We start from the raw sequence: 20,322 nt of genomic DNA, 5'->3' as shown, positions 1-20,322 counted from the left end.
TATTATTTAATTTTTTTTATTATTATTTATGTTTTTTTTTTTTTTTTTCTGGCTTAGTTTCAACCAAAATATATATATAAATATATATATGCTAATAATAGTAATAGTATTAATAATTGTAAATGGCCATTGGTCACACCACCAGTTTGTTTTACTGTAAACTTGGAGGAAGCCTGCGCAGAGCAGACTGCTGCTGCAGCAGCTACACACCGACCCCACCCCCGCCCCCCCTCGCCCTCTCTCGTGCGACTAAAGATGAACAAAGCGGCAGGTAAAAAGAGTTCCTCCTCGTGGAACTACTCCGAACTTACAAGTCCAAAGGAAGTTAAATGCAAGCTCTGCGAAAAGACGTTGGTCTATCACAGCTCAACCTCAACAATGCGTTCGCATTTGAGTGCGAAGCACGCCAAAGAGGTTACAGAGAAAGACACAGCACAGCTGGCCATTACCAACTTCACTTCAAGGCCACGTCGTTGTGATGACATGCTTGTTTGTTGTTTGTGCTGTTAAACATGTTACAGTAAAGACAACAACGGAATTCCTTTTGTCTGATTTTTTTTTTTTTTTTCGTCCTTTTTTTTTTTTCTCCCGCGGGGGGGGGTCGAATAATCGATTATTATTCGCCAGGGCTGCCGAATAATCGATTTTGATCATGGTCAGTTTCTGGCAACCCTAATCCCTATGTAGACCTCCTTGGCAGCATGTTCTTTTGTTTTTCTTTTATAATAAAGAATGATCTGAAGAGGCGATATGAACCTACAAACCCTGAACATCTGAAACACTGATGTGTCAAGGAAGATCAAGGCTATTCGTGGAGATATGATCAAACCAGCCACTAAGAGAGCTCATAAATAATGAAACAACAACACGGATGGTTTTAAGGAAAATAAAGTATCCGCCTTCCCATTTCCAACTTCAATCGCTCCTGAGACAAAACAGACAGTTAAGAGAACATAGTTAAAAGGATGCAAGATCAGCATGCAATCTGTTGCAGGTTACTTTTTCTTTTCAACATATTCTGCCTCTGACAGAAACAAAGTGAGAGCCTGGTTACGCTGCTAACAGAACAGACTTTTCATGCGAGGGACCTGGAGAGCATATGGCTTTGATTAGAGGGCAGGACAGAGAGCGACGCCAATGGAAAGTGCAGAGGGAGAAACAGAGGGAGAGAGGGGCTCTATGGTGTGAGTATAGTGTAACAACAGAGGGAGAGGGCTGACTCAAAAAGGGGTGACTGTATCTTCACGCTGGACGTTGACAGTGTGAATGGTGTGTATTTGCACTTGAAAGATGGCTCAAAAGAAGAACGAAATCCGAGCTGTGTGAATTAGTGCCAGTATTTGTGAATGTGGGTCTATCACAACAGAAAGTGACAAAAGTGAACCATGACAGTAGAAATAATGGTGAGCCTTGTGTATAAGACGCTGGTGCAAACTTTCATTGTGAACCTTGGCCATCAGTTAAACATGTGTTGATGTGCAACCTACTTGTTGCTGTGTGGCTCAAATCCAATAGACTTGTGTACAATCACAGAATATAAGTCGTCTTAGCCTAAGCACAATTAAGACTTATAATAAGTATTCATTCTTTTTAGCCACTTAATTCCCAGAAAGCCTAAAGTTTTGACCACCAGTAGTTCTATGGAGCAATGTTTGGATGAGTTGATCCTAGTTTTGTTGGTAGGCAGGTGCCAACATGCATGTGCAATTACAACACAGTACATATTTCATCCAATGCAGTATTTAAATTATTCTTAGCATTTGACATTGAAATGCATTGAGATTATCTCTTAAACCAAACCTTTCATTTTTAAACAAAGTGCAGCATGTAACTTGAAAAACATGTAGTCCTATTCCACAATTGCTACATGTTTGAAGGTCAAAGGTCAATTATGGCCATAATTAACACTCCTCTACAAGACACTTGAAAGACGGTGATGTCATCAAGACAAAGTCAGGAGTAGCGCCACCTAACGAGGATCCTGGAAGTGAGGATGAACAAGAACAACCTGTCTCCCATCCCTATCTGCTACAGATTCATTTCAAAACATCACCACACCTCTTCACCAACGGCATAATATGCATTCGTTTCAAGGTAAAAATAGTGACTGGAAGCTAAGTAAACATGGGAAATGCAAATACTATCAATTTGGATAAAAGTTCAACTAATCTAGTCCATTCCAGCCTATATTTTCAGGTGGTAACCATGGTGGTCTTTTATCTTTGTGGCCCCACACTTGACACTCTAAATATGGTATTATTGTATGATTATTGTGTGTCTTATCCGACTGGAATTTTTTCATAAGTGTCAGACCTGACAAGATTCCCTCCTGTTAGTGATTCTTCTGATCTGGATCTGATTCATCTGAGCTGTATCTTTATTTCATTTCCATGTGGATCTCTTTAATCTAAAGCAACCTTCACTGCAACATCACACACAAAAAGGGTTAAAGGTCACAGTGCCCAAGGGATGTCTCGAGGTCTGTCTAGGTAAACAATAACCTGACCTGTCAAACAAAAAGCAAAATAACATGCACCAATGGACACATAACTGTTGAAACAAACGTAACAATGAAGGTGCTTCTTAAGCAAAAATGCACTTTAATGACCATAATGGTTGCTGCTACCCATTACAAATAAACACAAACCAACTGTCAGTGGTTTAGCATTCTTAAAAAGCAATGCACTTCGCAGCAAAAAAACAAACACAAATATCAGATAATAGTTTTAAAGCTGTTATACACAAAAAGACCCCAAAAACGTATAAAAACCGCTTTTTTTGGTAATTATGTTTCTGCTATGAGTTTAAGCGTTGGTCATTTTCTGCTGAAATGGAGTCAAGCAAACAACAACACTTCACCTACAGTTTTTGAGTACAGGACAAACCCAAGTAAATGCAACAAATGTACTTTAAGCTTGTTTTTTGGGTGACTTTCGAGTTACTCGACACAAGTTTGGAAACCGCTGACACTGTGAGCAACTTTACAAACAAACCACACTCGCGATCAACGCAACCCCTGAAAGGTGTCTAAACGTGAATTAGCGTGACAGTTTGAGGAGTTGTTTGCACAAAACTTACCGAGCAATGTTGTCAAATCCAGTTAGCATCCATGTAAACTCCGCAAAGTGAGCAGTCAACGCATGTTCTACTAACTTTCGTGCACACTGACTGCACTGGTTTGCCTCACTCTCTCCGATAGACAGTTGATGCAGCAGCTCGTGCTGCGGTGGGAAACCGCTCTCTCTTCTCTGATGCCTTCAAGTGCTGCTCGGAAAACTATGCTCAAACTTTATCGGTACTGTTTTTAGTTATTTTGGTGTCAGATTGATCCAAGTAGGCTACTAGTTTGCCAGCTCTAGCTTCATTGGTCAAATAATTGGCTTTCTGTTAAAAATGTTGTTAAAGTATAGGTTGGACATACTAAATACCTAATATAGCTTATAATTGTTCAGTATTTGTTTGTTATTTTGCAAAACAATGAATACCACGCATATTTATATTTTAGCAGAATAACCATGAGAGTCAGTGAGCAAGACTACATGCCACAATTTGTATCGTTAAATTGCAGTATTTACTGAGGTGGTTCATGCATTATAACAAAAACCATGCGTGTAATTAGAATGGGAATTGGGAGGCAATATATTTAGTTTGTCATTCAGCTCTTAGTAGCTAAATATCCAACAGCACGCGAATGCGGCCTCATCTCTCCCAGTAGCCATGAGCTGTGGACAGGAGGACAATAACTGCGGCTGTGGGTTACTTTGTGTGTGCGCGTGTGTGTCATCACATCGGAATGTCTGGCAACAATTTCGCACCATACAACCAGTTATCCACATGCACATGCACCGTGTGTCCAAAACATCGTTTTCTTCAGTCCAACAACAATTGTTTTTACAGCAATTACAACTGATAAAGTTATGGGCCAATCATTGAATAGTTGCAAAATAACTGCTTCCAGTGCAGATTCCCCCCACCTTGTGTAATCCTGAAACAATTGCTTTGATTTGTTTATGGCCTGGCACATTATCTACCAATCCAGAACCGGATGTGCCTCACCTCAACCTAATCGGCCAGATATGTGGGATAAGCAGGTGCAATCGGCAGATGAATGATATTTTTTTAAATAAGTAATAACCGGTTTATTTCGTTGATAAAGGTCTTGCACGCATCAAATCCATTCAATGTAGTTTCATTGATTTCCCGGTTGATTTGTGTTACTAGTTTTGTTTACTATTATTATGGTAAATAAATGGAAGTAGATCAATTTCATCACTTACCGTTGCCACGCCCACGAAAAAGCGAAAGCACGTGCTTTAAGAGAGAATCCCTTTTCCACTTCACAGCCTAAATTGCATACATTTACATTTGGAAAATGGGGGATTATTTTCCAAACCCTCCCTGCTCCTCTGATGGGAAGTCTTATGCCATATGTCAGGAATGTGCAACCCGTCCATTCCTCCACCCAGGACTAGTATGCAAACTTTTGGGAATCCCCAGATCCCTGATTAAAAAAAAGGCGGGTCTTTTGTGTCCAAGCATATCTTTATTCGAACCACACCATAGCCTAATATCCGATGTGATTATTACATTTTAGAAAAAAGCTTTGTAATCGACAGGAAAAGTAGATAAGGACTGGAGTGACTTGAGAACTTGCACTTGTGTTCATTTGTGTACGTATTAGAAATGGTACACTGTCAGAAATAATGGGATAATAGATAAAACATCTACAAGCCAATCCGAGCCTACATATTGCTAGTTAATGTAACCTAAATAAAGTACTGTAATATAACTTCACAAACAAACTCTTATACACACACACACACACACACACACACACACACACACACACACACACACACACACACACACACACACACACACACACACACACACACACACACACACACACACACACACACACACACACACACACACACACACACACACACACACCTATGACCTAAAGGAGGTGAAGTTGCATTCAAGAGCAAATCCTTGTTTTGTGGATCCTGCCCTCTGCTGTCAGTAAAAGTGCATTACATGTTTAGAAAACCTACTATTATCCAAGTTACACCTGATTCAATAGCTATAATAACACTGATAAAAACATTACTGATTCTACCTACAAAACGTAATCAACTAAATAAATCCCTTACAATCCATGGAGTACGTTTTGTTGTGAATAGGGGTACATTGTAGAGATCACCATAGTGAAATTGATGGGGATTACTTGTTAAAATCGAGAACATAAAAGGAACAAGTATTTCTAAAGCTGAAGGTGGAGGGAACTAAATATGTTCTTTAGCATCATGGTAATTGTCCCCTTTATCAAAGAGCTTGTTTATTCTAGTTCAACCTCTTCACACTTCACTCGCTCGGCGCTCAGCTGAAGAATAACAATGCAGTCGTGCCTAGATTACATTACATGTTACTTGTTAGACGCTTTCATCCAAAGCGACTTACATACATGCAATACTCTGGGCAATCCCCACAGGAGCAATTTGGGGTGAAGTGTCTTGCCTAGGGACACAATGACATGCTGACTGCAGTGGGACTCGAACTATATCCTCTGATTCGAAGATCAGCGCACTAACCCACACGCTTCGATCTAGAGTTGGGTTATTTATGACATCATCTGCATGCAGCCAGCCCTCTACGGAAGGTACACGCATTTGTTTGGCAATATATAGGTTATCCTGTGGCACAATAAAACACAGCCGTTCTACATGACTAGGGTTGGGTACCGAGAACCGGTTCCGGTTCGGAACCGGTTCCAACATTTCGATTCCAACGGTATCATTTAGAAATGTGAATTTCGGTTCCGCTTTTCGATTCCTGAGGAAATGTTTCTCGCCGCTCTCCGTAGCCTACTGCATGACTGCAGCGGGGCGGGAAATGTAGCGTTGTATCTACATTTCCTACAGTAGAGGCTTCTCAATACTCAAATTTCCCCTCCTCGACTCCTCGACTCCTCGGTCCTCCGGTAGTGACCCGGAAATGAATTTCAGCGCGCCATTTTGAAGGACGTCTCATTTCTCTAAATGCACACCGAGGACCGAGGATCGAGCATCGAGGAGGCTCTCTGGAGGAGCTATAACCGAGGATACACTGATGGTTCCTCCACGGCTCCTCCGCGGATGCATTTCCGGGAACGGTGGAGGCGTGACGCACGGCCGGACTTATCTCAGCCAATGACAGCTCTGCATGCATCCCCTGGATATTATTTGAGAACCTGCTCTCATCGCAACGCGATGTTTACAGTGAGAACAGCTGTGAGGTCCTGCAGAAAGCAGAGCAGTGTGTAAAATATATATCACTCAGTATAACAGGCCTACTCTCTTTATTTGCTTTAGTTTAGTAGATATCTACAAAGAGTCCATATTTTTCTAAAACCATTTAGTGCTTCACATAATAAAATACACAACGGCTGTAGCCTGATTATGCTTTAGCAGCTGTAGGTGTGTGTGGTACAGTATGTAGGTGCGTGTGTTGTACAGTGTGTAGGTGTGTGTGTTGTACAGTGTGTAGGTGTGTGTTGTACAGTGCGCAGATGCCGCGGACAGACGGGTCTCAGTTGGTTTGATGTCCTTACTTTTAATACTTGCAAATACAACTTTTGGCCCGTAATTTCAATTCCCCATTTCAGCGACCAGAGAGGGGGGGGGGTATATCCAGTCTCTGACTGTGTTACGTTATTATGAGAGTGCTCTCATACTTTAAATTGTATATATTTATATAAATATATTTGTGTGTGTGTGTCCGCATCTGTAGCCTGTTATTGTCTCATTATACCGCACTCTCAATGAATTCAAATAAAATATGTGGGGGAACAATGTTCAGCTGATCTAACAGAGATTATAAAATATGACAAAACACTCGACAGCTGATGCAGCTGTTGCCACGTCATAATGAACGGACGTCGCTTTAATATGACCGCTCAGAGGAGAGGAGTTCTCATTTCTTTAAACGTCTGCTGCTTCCCCTCCTCTCTCCTCGGTTCCCCTCCTCGGTCCTCCGCTCGCATCTCCTGTGGGCGGGTCTAAGTCTCGAGGAGGGGAGTCGAGGAGGGGAGTCGAGGAGGGGAAATTTGAGTATTGAGAAGCCTCTAGTGTAACCTGAGACCAGGGCCGGCCTGTCGCACTGGCATTATAAATGTTCGCCTAGGGCGCCAGATCTGTGGAGGCGCTGCGCTGACAGCTCTGGGAGAAAAAATAAATGTTTTGACCGTTGGTGCTCATCCTAATTTTCGGCCTTGATGTAACAACATTCATAATTAAGTAAATGTAACACCCTTTTCATCCCGGTTACACTTTTCATTTGCCCTGTACGTTGGGCGCTGCAAGTGATGAAAATGGGGGATGTTGGCTTATCTGGCAACCGCAGCTCACGAGTGTGCACTGGAACTGGCGCTGTTGTTATTAGCATCTGGTGCTAGCTGCTCTTACGGAAGAAGAAGATGTTTCTACAATGATGTGGAGGGAGAGTCCTCTCCAGTCAGACTGAGAGGCTGATAACTTCAGCTCAGTGAGGTAAAGGACTCTCAGTGTTTAGATAGTTCACTTTAGTCTAAGTTATCTCAGTGGGTCTCAAACGTTTTGATCACAATTTATGTAAACACATATTTCCAAGGCACTCCTTTATAATTATTGGGATAAAACAGGTTTGAAATCATTCCAATGTATACTATAGGACAGTAAACCAGACATATCGTTTTAAACTGGAGATAAAAAAATATGCATAAATAAAATAGTAAAATAAGATATGAATGAACAACAAAAATAAAATGCATTACATGTAGGCTATTGTTATTTAATTATTCAAATGTAAACCGATCTTTTTCATATGGGTGTTTGGAGTTGTACCCCCTAGATCTAGTCTCTAGTAATTCTGCGTGTGCACCAGATTGAAGCATTTTACTTCAAAATGTTCAAACATTTCTTCCCGGTATGCCTGAGAAGGCAGATATGCTTGTTTTTCTCAACAAGAACTGTTTTTAAAAGTTGAACTGTTGTAGCTTCAGGGGTTCTCAGGTTAAAGTTACATAGCAGTGAATATAAACAGACTGATTAATGTGAATATTACTTTAAACTAACCTGTGTAAAAGTTTCTCGAATAAATGTAATTTTTTTGGTGGAAGAAGCATGTATCATTTTTTTACCCTGCCCCTCAAAGAATCGGAATCGAGAACCGTTAAGAACCGGAATCGAAAAGTAGAATCGGAATCGGAATCGTGGAAATTCAAACGATACCCAACCCTATACATGACTGCACAGAGCCTGTCTACAAATAAGGCCAAAATAAACAAAGGTGTAATGCTCAAAGGGAAACATAACCCGCATGCACATGTACACACAATGATGCATACAAACCACTCACCCAGGTACGATTCTGAGCACCTGACTCAGTGGTTTGCATCATTGTCACCTATGGCAACACTATGGGCTTTGGTACAATGACAGAAGTACAGACAATACAACAAAACACTTTGGGTCTGTTCCATAAGTTTCAGTCATGTTAGAAAGATAAAATAAGGCAGGCTTTTCCTCAAGTGATAGATGAAAAACAAACCCAAAAGAGTAAAGACAAGGCCACAGACAACAAGAGTAAGAATATCCATAAAGAATTTATTATGAAATCAGAGTTTACATCGTATTCAATATGTTGATGTAATACAGTACAGCAATAGTCAAATAAATACTATTAAAGCATAGTTTAAAACTCCTAACAACAGCATGTGTTGTAAGGCTTGTAGGGTTCTGAAACACATTTACCTTACCTTACCGTTTGATAGAAAACAACAAGATGGTCTACCAGCATCGACTAAACGTTCTGAGAGGTAAAGAGAAAATAAAACTAGAAGAACATAAAATGAGCCTGTGAACATCTGGAGTAGCAGCTTGAGATGCCAACATTGATTAAATATATCCATTCACACTAAAGTATGAGGCTGGGATCACATGTTTCTGATTTAATTATCTTTGAATGATGTTACTATTCAACCCTTGAAAGATTAATTAGATCCCATGGTATGTTGAATAATGAAGGCTTAATAATCATTTTACTGTATTTCACCCTGTAAAAAGAATGTATTTGTATTGGTTTTGAAAATAAAATATCTGTTCTTATTATGATAACCACAGCAAATTACATGGAAATTAAAATCAAATTAGCTCTCATAGAAGAAGTCTTTCTCCAGCATGGCATCGAGTGCGTTGCTTGGATTTCAGATATCACACTGTTATCCCCTCGAGCACCAATGTTAATCTAAATATTCCTATTAGAATAAGTGTTTGACTTATTTCAAACTGAGTTCAGCTTATGAGTTCTAGATAGAAAGGAGGAACTATAATTGAAGTGTTGGCATCTTTTTTGAACCACGAGAACAGAACAGCAGTTTGTAAAAAACAGCAAGGAAGAAACAGCAGGATATTAACCAGCAGTCTAGCAGCAATTATTTCCTTCCTTTTCCCAGCTACATTTCACCCAATTAAACTTTCCAGCAAGAGAACTGCAGTTGTACCGGGAGACAATCTGTTATGCCACCGGTGCAGTGTAAACATACAGCATTTTTTAAACAAACAGACTGCTGCGCTAGAAACCCATCTAAATTAAAATAAAGGTTTTTCATGGGTTCCCTTCGAACAATAACACTTAAAGATCACCTTTAAAGCATCGGAGGACACCAAGGCAACCGTTCAGTGCCGAAAGATAAACACAACATTGCTTTAAAGGTGGGGTAGGTAAGTTTGAGAAACCGGCTCGAGATACACTTTTTGTTATATTCCATGGAATGCTCTTAACATCCCGATAGCAATGAATATCTTAAGTGCTTTGACAAAAAATCCATAAAAAAATGTCATCTGTGGAAGCCGCGGCGCTGTAAAAAGCATGACCAATCATCTGAGCCGGCCCGGCTAAAGTAACTGGATGGCCTACCTGCCTGTCAGCCTTCCATCTGTGCTCAAACTTATCTAGTGCCCTCATTGGTCATGTGCGCGTTTGTGTGTGTTGGGGGAGGGGCTCTGTAAGGAAGTGGCAGTTTTTCTCCGGTTGTGTATTTTCAAATTCTAGCGCACTCGAGCTGGTTTCTCCATAACTACCTACCCCACCTTTAAGCACAATATCCAACACATTTTTTGCTTTGAATGTTTCAATTACATTCATTTTGTTTCTATTTTTGAGTCCATTTCCTTGTGTTTCAGCCAGATTCAAATAACCCGTGCATCTACAGACATCCTCTGCCTGGAACAAAATAACAGATTGCCATTTTGAGTTCACAAAAGCAAGATGTAAAAACCTCAACATCGGCTTTCTTATTTCTTGAGGAACTTGGTGCAGGCTTTTCTCATTTATTCCCCTCTAATATAAAGGGCGTTATTATTTGGCAATTCTTGCGTGCAGCCGTTTGGATGCTCACTTCATTTGTTGAATCATAGTGGCAGGTTACTTTTCTACCCTGCAGCAAAGTGCATCATGGGAAATATATTTTTAGACTTTTCAGAACACTAATTAGATTGGTCAAGATGACATGAGATAATGAAGACTTCAGAGTGAGGATAAGAGCAATGCCTTTATAGGTGCCTCAAAATTCTGTTAGACTTTATCTAAAATCTTTTTAATTTTTTTTTTAAACACGAGTTATTGGGATGGATCTTCTTTGTTGTAAGAACCTTACTTCATATTCACTTTCACAATCCCACCTCCTGATAGCTGCCCAGTACAGGCTGCTGGTGACTGAGGAGCTCCACTAAGGGAAGCTGGAGGTTAAAGGTCCCTACTTAAGGCACTTCAAAGATATTGTTAATAAATTATCAACTTTGGATTGTATAACAGTTGATATCAGCTTATTTTCTTGTAATATGTTAGGGGAGATGGAGATAGGGATAACGGAAGAAAAAAAACACAATGGAATAATTTCTTCATGAATTGCATTGGGTTGGATTCAGGTGCAATTCATATTGAGGGCATTATAAGCACATAGAAAAGAAATCCCTGAGTAAATAGTAAAACTGTTTCAAGTAAAACATTCTAACCTTTATTTCAATCGTTTATTTCTTTCTATATCTGCAATATCTTTCTAATAACATGTTTTGTTTGCTATACAGAAATGCATATTAAGATGCTTATACTTCATTTTGGTTTGCATTTCCTTTCCTTATTGACAGATTGATCCTACAAGTACTCTTTGCAGATATTCATTCCACGGTGTAGTATGTCATGTAGTATTCTTTTTTCAGCATATTATTATTGCAAAGTTATGTAACACAGTGTGGCTGGTCGCAATAAACGTCTTCTCTTTTGCTATTTTAGTCAGCTAGAAGCAAATCGAAAATGGGACTGAGCATATCCTTCATTTAACCCGCTTGCTTCTGGTAAAAGTCAACTTTCAGTTCCCCTTAATTTGTACATACTATATTGAGGAGGAAATAGGAAAACTGTCTTGAGTATGCAGATAGAAAGCAGTTCAGGCTCTAGAGAACCTGACCATTTTTCCTTCCTCCTAATTCTTTCAGAGATGTACACACAAATAAATGCATAACCCAAGTCACACAAGTTGACTCTCAGGAATCAACATGTACATCATTCAGTTTTGAATTGAATCATAAACTCAAAACTGACCTCTACTTGATTTCCAAAGAGCTTAAACTCTCTCACAGGTTTGCATCTAAGTAACAAGTAAAAATACAGAAGAACATAAAATGGTGAAAAAAGTAGAAATGGTAATACCAAAGTACTCTATCTTGCTCCTTCTTCTCAGCTTTTGCGCGAGTTGACGTACCACTTCCGAAACGCTACTCCGCTCGTGCTCGCCACCACGCACAGCGCCCCCCCGAGGCTCCATAAGGTCGGTGCACGGTTGAGGAAGATGAATTGGAAGATGAATGCCAGCACCACATCGATCGTCCTCATCAGGGCCACGGGTCCAGCCTTCTCGATCTGAAGGGCCTTTGTGAGGAAGGTCTGCCCGGCGATACCCAGGACAGCTATCAGCATCAGCAGCCAGCGGTCGCGACCACAGTTGGGGATTTTCCACTCTCCGAGGACGGATGTGGTGATGAGGCACTGGATGAAGCCGATGACAGCGTAGTACCAGACGGAGAGGTAGTAATGGACGCTCTTCCCCATCTTGCGAAGGATAACGAATGTACAAGCAGCCCCAATAGCAGCTGGGATTCAATACAAAAAGAGAATGAATGAATACAACTATCACAAGACTAATGACTAACTAAGAAAACTAAGACACATGAGACAAAAACAATATATGATCGAATACACTGCTTCAGGGTGTATGTCTATCATTGAATACATTTGTTGTAAGATTTGATTTAATTAACTTGTTCATTGGAGTTTCCTCTTGTTGCTACTTAATCTCTGTGAATCACAACCCAATATATTCGCTTCTCCTTCCTCCTGTCCTGCAGTGTGAGATACTTCCCATCAAGCTCTCAATTATTGGCACATAATACATAAATATGTATTTCTCGACACTGAAACTGGTGGTGTCATAACTTCCACCTGCTTTCAATGCCAGAATGCCATTAGGCTGTGGAGATCAGATTATTTGGAGGTCTATTTGTGGGCCAAAATTCAATTTATTTGTAGCTAGAAAACACAAAAAATCATGGGAACGATCACTGTTATGGCTTGCATAGGAGCTGAGGGGAAATAACAGCCTTTCTCTGTCCAATGTTGCCCTTACGGTATCACAAATGAGGACAGGAAGGAATTTGAGATGTATCATCAGTTGCAGTGTGCAGTATATAAATCACAATATTGGAGGAAATTATCACTCTGCATCCTTAGTTTCAAATTAATGTTATTGAAAGATACAGTATAATAGAATAATCAAGTGTGATTTATTCAAGAAAAACTGTACTAAACAAAGCTTTTTTTCCTAAGACAATAGAATAGAGATTTTAAGTCAGGACAACTGTTTTTTACCACAATAATTCATTCAGAATGTTTTTTTTTTTTTTTTTTATATAAATACTGCACCTCCTGCGATCTGGAAATACGCTAGACACTATTTTTGATATCATTTTGAACTTTGTACTGCCGAAATGACATTTTGCCACAAAGTGAAGCTCCTAATACATTGGTTGAACTTAATTTAGGACCCATTTTGAGACCGAAAATTGTATTTTAAAAGTGTTTAGCCAGTTAAGGATAATAAATAATCCCTAAAGTAGAGATCCTGGCAAATTGGAGAATTCAACTTCCACTGGAAGATGACCTCCTTACAGTATAACCTCAACTCATTGGAATGAATATAACTACAGATGGACACAATATCAAAACATCCTATTTGTCCTAAATGATTTTACCTACTTTGTATTGCTAAACAAACTGTTTATAAGTGTTGTGTGTTTATTAACTGTATTACCTGCAAATGCAGCAATAGTTCCCTTGATGTGGTTATTGTAGTTGCCATCAATGGTACGTCGATGATCGCCAAATAGGAATGGCGGTCTTGCGATGAGGAGGACTCCAGTGATAGTGAAGACAGTGAAGACACAATCCCAGATTGTGCATCTCTCCTTCAGGAAGATCCAGGCCAGGATGGAGGTAAAGACTGGATTACTGAAAGAAAGAATTGAGTAAGAGATAGTGTGAGGTGAGTAAATGTGAGAAAAAAATGTAAGGCTAATTAAATAAATCATTGGGATTATTGTCTCAACGCATTTCTCTCATATAAGCCTGATAAAACTCCCCTTTCCCAGATCTTTAATGAATTACTGAAAGATAAAGGAGAGCGGGATAATTAAGTGCCATATCAAACATGTTGGAAAATGAGTTTATAAGAACAATAGGGAGATTAAAACAAAAAAAGGTGACAAGCGTACAATTCTGAGAGGACAGAATCTATTTGTAGTAGAGGTATAATCTCCACTAATCCACAATCAATTAACTTCCTACCTGAACATGATGACGGTGGCGTCCGCTAGAGGCATCTGCTGAACAGCATAGAAGAGCAGGATCATGGCATTGGAACCAATGAAGCCTCGAAGCACCAGATATATCCTTTGGTCTCTGGGACCAAGGAAACCTGTCCTGGAGGAGCAGAGATATGAGGATGATGGATGAATGAATGACCGGACGCATGGGTGATTGGACTGACTGACAGAGGAAGTCATAAACAGGATTTTAGACAGGGATGGATGGAGGGAAATTGAGCAGCAAAGTGAGCGGAGAGATAAATGACGGGACGGCTGGATAGATGGATGGGTGAGTAATGTGGAGATGATAGTGATGGATGGACAGATGAACAGATTGAGCTGAAAGGAGATAATGAGCATTGATTATGAATTAATGTAAAATAAAGCAGAATGTAGAGGACATACGGATAGATGGATGGATGGATGAAAAGGTAAATGAATGAATAGAAGTACTGCTGGTTTTCTATCCATCCATGTAAAGAAAAAAGTGACAAGTGACTCAATACGAGCTAGTGAAATAACTGAAGTTACGTACTGTAACTCCAGCCTCTATGAGTATAGGCGTAGCCCTCTAAGGCTATCGCTATTGGGTAATTAAAACACTTCCATGCCCACCCGCGAGGTGGGCCCCACCTACGGACTCACTTCCGGTGTAAATAGGAAGGAGGCCCGACAATCTGCTCCCACCAAACATTTTTTCTTCAGCTATTTGTGGAGCCAGTGGGGCCCAGAACTTAGAGGGCTACGCCTATACTCATAGAAGCGGGAGTTACAGTTCGTAACTTCAGTTCTATTTTGTATAGGCGTCGCCCTCTAAGTCTATCGCTATTGCGTTAAGGGCAAAGCATGATGTAATCTGCGCCCAGAGGTCGCGTTAACCGAATATTTTTCGGCGATGACGGATTTTTTTTAACAATGACGGACAAATCTGAAAGCAGTCCATCATTTTGACAGATTAGAACAAACTCGGAACAGCGCCAACGTTTTCCCGCAGCGAGGCTGCTTATGGGTGTTATGCCGTGTTATGCATGCCTTCCAAAAAGGACATTATACCGTTTCCAAACCTAACTGTGCCGTACAAATCATTGTCTCAAATGTCTGAGTTTTGGCTGTACGCTGTGCACGCTCCCGCGAGGTGCAGCAGCCATGCATAACACGGCGCAAGTGAACTGTCCCCCCCATTGACAGTTCACGAGCATGCTTCTCTCCCCCCCCCCCTCGTCAGAGTTGTGTAAAGGCCGACGGGTAATTCTGGGTTTTGACGGAAGTTTTACGATCCTGTCCGTCGGGCAGCGAAAAAGTCTAGCGCAACCTCTGTCTGCGCCCCACTGGGTCCGTCCGGTACCATAACCACAGACACACCTACTCAATTAATAACCCATGCCTATTGCGCCATGGCTCATCACAGTTCCTGAAAATATAGCATAAACATGAATATTCTCCATGAGGGGACGAAGGCTGGGAACAATACAAACCTGCCGCTGTGAAAAAATAGAGACTAAGGTCACACTTTGTCCAGCGACAAAAGAGGGGGGAAAGGGCCACTCTCTGCGTGCCGACAGGCACATCATCCTGTCATCATCCTTTTGGACTTGTCTGCTGCATTCGACACGGTGAACCATCAGATCCTCCTTTGCACTCTCCAAGAACTTGGAGTTTCAGGCTCTGCACTTTCCCTCCTCGCGTCATACCTCAAAGACCGTACCTACAGGGTAACTTGGAGAGGGTCCAAGTCCGACCCTTGTCAATTAACTACAGGGGTCCCTCAAGGCTCTGTTCTTGGTCCCCTCCTCTTCTCCTTGTACACAAACTCGCTCGGATCAGTCATTAGCCCGCATGGTTTTTCATACCACTGCTACGCTGACGACACCCAATTAATTCTGTCCTTTCCCCGCTCAGAGACCCAGGTCGTCGCACGTCGCACGTCGTCTGCTTGTCTAGCTGACATCTCAAGTGGATGTCTGCTCATCACCTCAAGCTCAACCTTGACAAGACTGAACAGCTTTTCCTTCCGGGAAAAGATTGTCCCACTCTTGACCTAACAATCAACATCGGCCCCTCTGTTGTTTCCCCGACTCAGACTGCAAGGAATCTGGGTGTGATCCTAGATAACAAACTGTCCTTCACTGCAAACATCGCTGCTACAACCCGCTGCTGCAGATACACGCTTTACAACATCAGGAGGATACGTCCACAGCTGACCCAGAAAACAACGCAGGTTCTGGTCCAGGCTCTCGTCACCTCACGCCTAGACTACTGCAACTCCCTCCTGGCTGGTCTACCTGCATGTGCCATCCGACCTCTGCAGCTCATCCAGAATGCAGCGGCTCGTCTGGTCTTCAACCTTCCAATATTTTCCCACACTACACCGCTCCTCCGCTCCCTTCACTGGCTTCCGGTAACTGCTAGAATCCACTTCAAGACAATGGTACTTGCGTACCATGCTGCGAATGGATCTAACCCTTCCAACATCCAGGACATGGTTAAACCGTACACCCCAGCGCGTGCACTACGCTTTGCATCAGCCAAACGACTCGCTGCACCCTCGCTGCGAGGGGGACCCAAGTTCCCATCAGCAAAAACACGTGGGTTTGCTATCCTGGCTCCAAAATGGTGGAATGAGCTCCCCATTGAAATCAGGACAGCAGATAGCCTGCACATCTTCCGGCGCAGACTGAAAATTCATCTCTTTCGACTCCACTTCGAGCGATAGAATTACTAACATAGAACTGCTAACAGAGCACTTATATACTAATAAAGGACTGGCTTATCTAAAGCCAGTTGAGTAGCACTTGAAATACTTGGCTCTATGAAACCTGATGTACTTATATGATTCTGTTTTCTTCAAGGTTGTGTCTTCCTGGTCGAATGTACTTATTGTAAGTCGCTTTGGATAAAAGCGTCAGCTAAATGCAATGTAATGTAATGTAATAACTCATTATGAACCCCGTCTGGCATGAGGAGCAAACTCTAACACAACCCTGTGTAATCAAGGATCTTTTTTCGAGGTGGCTCTAAAAAAAATGCCTTTGCTCTTTAGTTTCTCTACAGTGCTTCAGTACCGGGGTGCTGAAGAAAAGTGGGAGCAGATTGTCGGGCCTCCTTCCTATTTATACCGTAGGTGGGGCCCAGCTCGCGGGTGGGTGTGGATTACAAGTGTTTTCAGTGCTGCGCGGGTGCGCAGGGGATTACCCAATAGCCTTAGAGAGCTACGCCTATACGAATTAGGTGAACATGGTAAAATGTGCTATTATTGAGGAACAGAAACTGTGATAATTTAATAGAATTTTCTTTTTAATAATAGAATTAGCTTTCTGTGGGAAAGCATTTTAGAAAAAAACCTAAAATTGATGTACATGGGGTAATATAATAATTATAATTCATGTCTCTCACATTATTTTGACAACTTAATCTTGTTTGAGCAGGGATTGCATGTTAAGCCAGGATATTTACCTATGAGGTGAGGCTGCATGAGTGAACACAAACGTGAGAAAGCCCCAAGATAAATTACTGGGAGGGAAATGTACTACTTCACTGCTCAGCTTACGCACTTAATGTTATCCCAACCTTTAAATTACTGTTTTGAATAAAGACTGTTTAGAAGAAAATGCATGTCTAAATGCCAAACCCTGGGATCAAATTTGTAACTGTCAATGTTTGAGTTTCTCCATAAAATAATTTCCCAATTTGGGATGAATAAAGTATATATTTATCTATCTATCATAATGCTTACTTGTGGTAGATGAGTAACGGCATAGTAAAGAGCATCTGGAAGAAGCAGCGTATGGCACTGATCTCTATGGCGTGGATTCCCTCGATTGTTTTCACCAAGAGCGCAATGATGGAGAAGAAAACTGTGGCCAGGAAAGCATAGAACAAACCCAGACCTTGACATCTCTTTGGTTTCTCTGAGTCTGGAAAAAATGAGAGTTTGGGGATGGTTAAATTAGCACAAGGGGAGAGAAGGGGGTGCAAACAATTAATGCTTATTTTATTTTTGCTTATGTTGATACATTAAAGGCAGGATGGAGTAGTGAAGTTTAAAGAATGTTGTTGAACTTCATGTGGCCTTGGTATAGTATTCAGTTGAAAAAAAAACGAAGAAAATATGTGCACAAGAAAATGGTGTAGTGTTTGCAAACCCTGCCTGTGGAAAAATAAGATGATATGCTTGCAGAGATGAAATTCAAACGTGAGGTCACTAAGATATCTTTCTTTGTATTTCTCCACAATGTGCGGTCTACTTGGCATTTCATTTATCCGATCACAGTGTTTGTTTTCATTACCTAGCACGGAGCGAGGAGATGAAGAAGAATATTATTACAGTGTCACATTACGAGATTGTTTCGTGCGTCACTGTTCAATAGGTGAAGGTACACAAAGGGAAACTGATGTCCTGGGGCATTGAGTGCATCTCTCACTTCCTTGTTATTTCCCATAATAAAGCCAAATCGCCTAATTTCCTCATACAAAGTTACACAGAATACTCTCACGCCTCTCTTGTTGATAGGCACTTAGTTATTAACTAGACTAAGTGTTAGAAGATACTCAAATGCATTGTTGTACTTTAATATAATTTATGGAAAGAGTTGGACTCACTTCATAGAAAGTTTTGGACACTTCTACCAAGATCTCCAACTTTTTTGAATATGTTTGACTTAATTGTTAGTGTTTATTCTATGTTTTATTATTTTCTTTACTTGGTATGTGTAACCCTTGTGTGTGAACCATATACTGTGTGAACAGTCGTGTGTGTGTGTGTGTGTGTGTGTGTGTACATAATGATAATATATGATGTGTTCATATAATTCCTTAAATAAAAAGAGGGGGGGAAATAACATAATCAGATCTTCATTCTAGCTATATGGATGGAAATGTTTTGATAAGGTATTTTTTATAGGTTTGTCATACTCAAAGCCTACAAACGGGCCTTGTTCTGGTGTTGCAAAAGTGCACAGTCATCCTTCCTTTTGGAGGAGGATGATGCAAAAGTTATGGTGGCAGTTTATCTATGTGTATAATATTAAAGCTATAAAGGCATAATGGAACACTGACATATTGCGGTTTTATTCTGAAATAATGAACTAACATGAATAAAAGATTTACAATAACAAAACAATATATCGTATACATAGCTCACGTTTACTGTGATGTAAAGCACTGTGGAAATGTAAAAGCCTTGAATAAACTATTTATTCAAATGTCTAAATTAAGTTTAACAGTGCTTTTCTTTAACCATGTGCTGTTAATAGGCTCCACGTGATGTCAGCTCGATATTACTGATACATGACGTTACACGGTTGTATAACGTGATGCTACGCAGCAGGAATCCATTGGTTCTCTGGCTGCTTATCACTGTATTTCTGCATCGTCTTCCCATCTCAAAGTTCATTTACTGAGGGTGGAGACACGAATCACATCAGCTCAGAAGCCGGTATTTAACCCTAGCTAACAGTGCACACGCTGTTCTACCTGTAAGTGCGCTTCCTTCTTGGGATGCGAGCTTGCCTCTGACGCAAAACGTCGGCGGGCACAATGTTTTCTTCGTGATGCCTTCCGGTGAATTCGCCCTCGCTTCCTCAGCATCACCATCCTCGTAATCACACGACACATGGCAGTTACTTTGCAAGTGAATCGTGGCAGTTGTCCGTTCATCGTCGCCACTGTCGTCGTCGTCACTGTTGATTGTGGCATGGCTGTCAACTTTATGAAACACCACAGTAACGCCGTCCTCTATGGACAAAGCCCGCTCGCGCTCACAGTGGTTCCAGTCGCCCATGGTGAGATGTGGCGGCGGAGCGGCAGCATGCCTCGGTCAGAATGCTGCTGTCCGCTTTCTTCGGTGCAATGAGTGACTGAGAAGACAAGGTTAATGACTAACCTTGGTGGCAGGGTACTCACTCCCATGCGTTGGTTACTTTACCCACAGGGGGGCAGAACTGATCCCAGAACAACTCTGCTGCTGGACAACTAAAACATTGCCCAACGTTTACGCCCATAGCAGAGGCAGGCAGTCGAGATTTGAACCAACCAAAACTCAAGCCTGCAGTGCACACATTTGGGCTGACAGAAAATCCTAATGAAAAAATAATAATATCAGGCGACATTTATACTATTAGTGGAAAATAACACATTTCATTAACTCAAATACTATAGGCCTACTTACGTTTTGGAATTCTTGTAGTTTACTTAATTTTAGATTCTTACAAATATTTCTACTCCACAACCTTTTGGAGGAAAAATATGTACTTTTTACTCTTATTACACCACGTTTGTAAAACTCATAGTTACATTTTCAATGTATAACTCTTACTTGTAAGGGAGGATTTTAAGAACATAGCGTTTTTACTTTTACTTAAATAAAGAATACTTTTCTCACCTTTCA

At 41.0% G+C, this 20,322-nt stretch overlaps 2 protein-coding genes across 5 annotated transcripts in view; both read right to left on the bottom strand.

Annotated features, from left to right (window-relative positions):
- Window positions 1-3,183, bottom strand: part of plce1 (phospholipase C, epsilon 1) — an 88,832-nt gene extending 85,649 nt beyond the window's left edge. For all 4 annotated transcript variants that reach the window (XM_034106718.2, XM_034106719.2, XM_034106720.2 and 1 more), the window contains exon 1: window positions 3,079-3,183. The gene's annotated coding sequence lies outside the window, so the exon portion shown is untranslated. The remainder of the gene's footprint in view (window positions 1-3,078) is intronic.
- Window positions 3,184-8,604: 5,421 nt separating this feature from the next.
- slc35g1 (solute carrier family 35 member G1) lies at window positions 8,605-19,890 on the bottom strand. The gene is made up of 5 exons (XM_034107529.2): window positions 19,410-19,890; window positions 17,671-17,851; window positions 13,918-14,052; window positions 13,385-13,581; window positions 8,605-12,167 (listed from the first exon to the last, which is right to left on the bottom strand). Exons 1-5 carry the CDS (start codon window positions 19,714-19,716, stop codon window positions 11,755-11,757), a joined length of 1,233 nt encoding a protein of 410 aa, XP_033963420.1. The 5' UTR covers window positions 19,717-19,890; the 3' UTR covers window positions 8,605-11,754.
- Between the last annotated feature and the right edge of the window lie 432 nt (window positions 19,891-20,322).

Source organism: Pseudochaenichthys georgianus, chromosome 19 (assembly GCF_902827115.2).
Source record: "Pseudochaenichthys georgianus chromosome 19, fPseGeo1.2, whole genome shotgun sequence".
NCBI lineage: Eukaryota > Metazoa > Chordata > Actinopteri > Perciformes > Channichthyidae > Pseudochaenichthys > Pseudochaenichthys georgianus.
The sequence above is the reverse complement of the archived record's forward strand: the minus strand, read 5'-3'. Positions and strand labels throughout refer to the sequence as shown.

Bases quoted from the DNA above. Each gene is read 5' to 3' on its own strand.
- slc35g1 (XM_034107529.2), bottom strand. From the start codon at position 19,716: ATGGGCGACTGGAACCACTGTGAGCGCGAGCGGGCTTTGTCCATAGAG. The intron at 14,053-17,670 runs GTAAGCATTATG...CTGCTCCTCCAG, and splicing joins CCGTTACTCATCTACCACAA to GACAGGTTTCCTTGGTCCCA. The intron at 12,168-13,384 runs GTAATACAGTTA...ATTGAATCCCAG, and splicing joins AACTATTGCTGCATTTGCAG to CTGCTATTGGGGCTGCTTGT.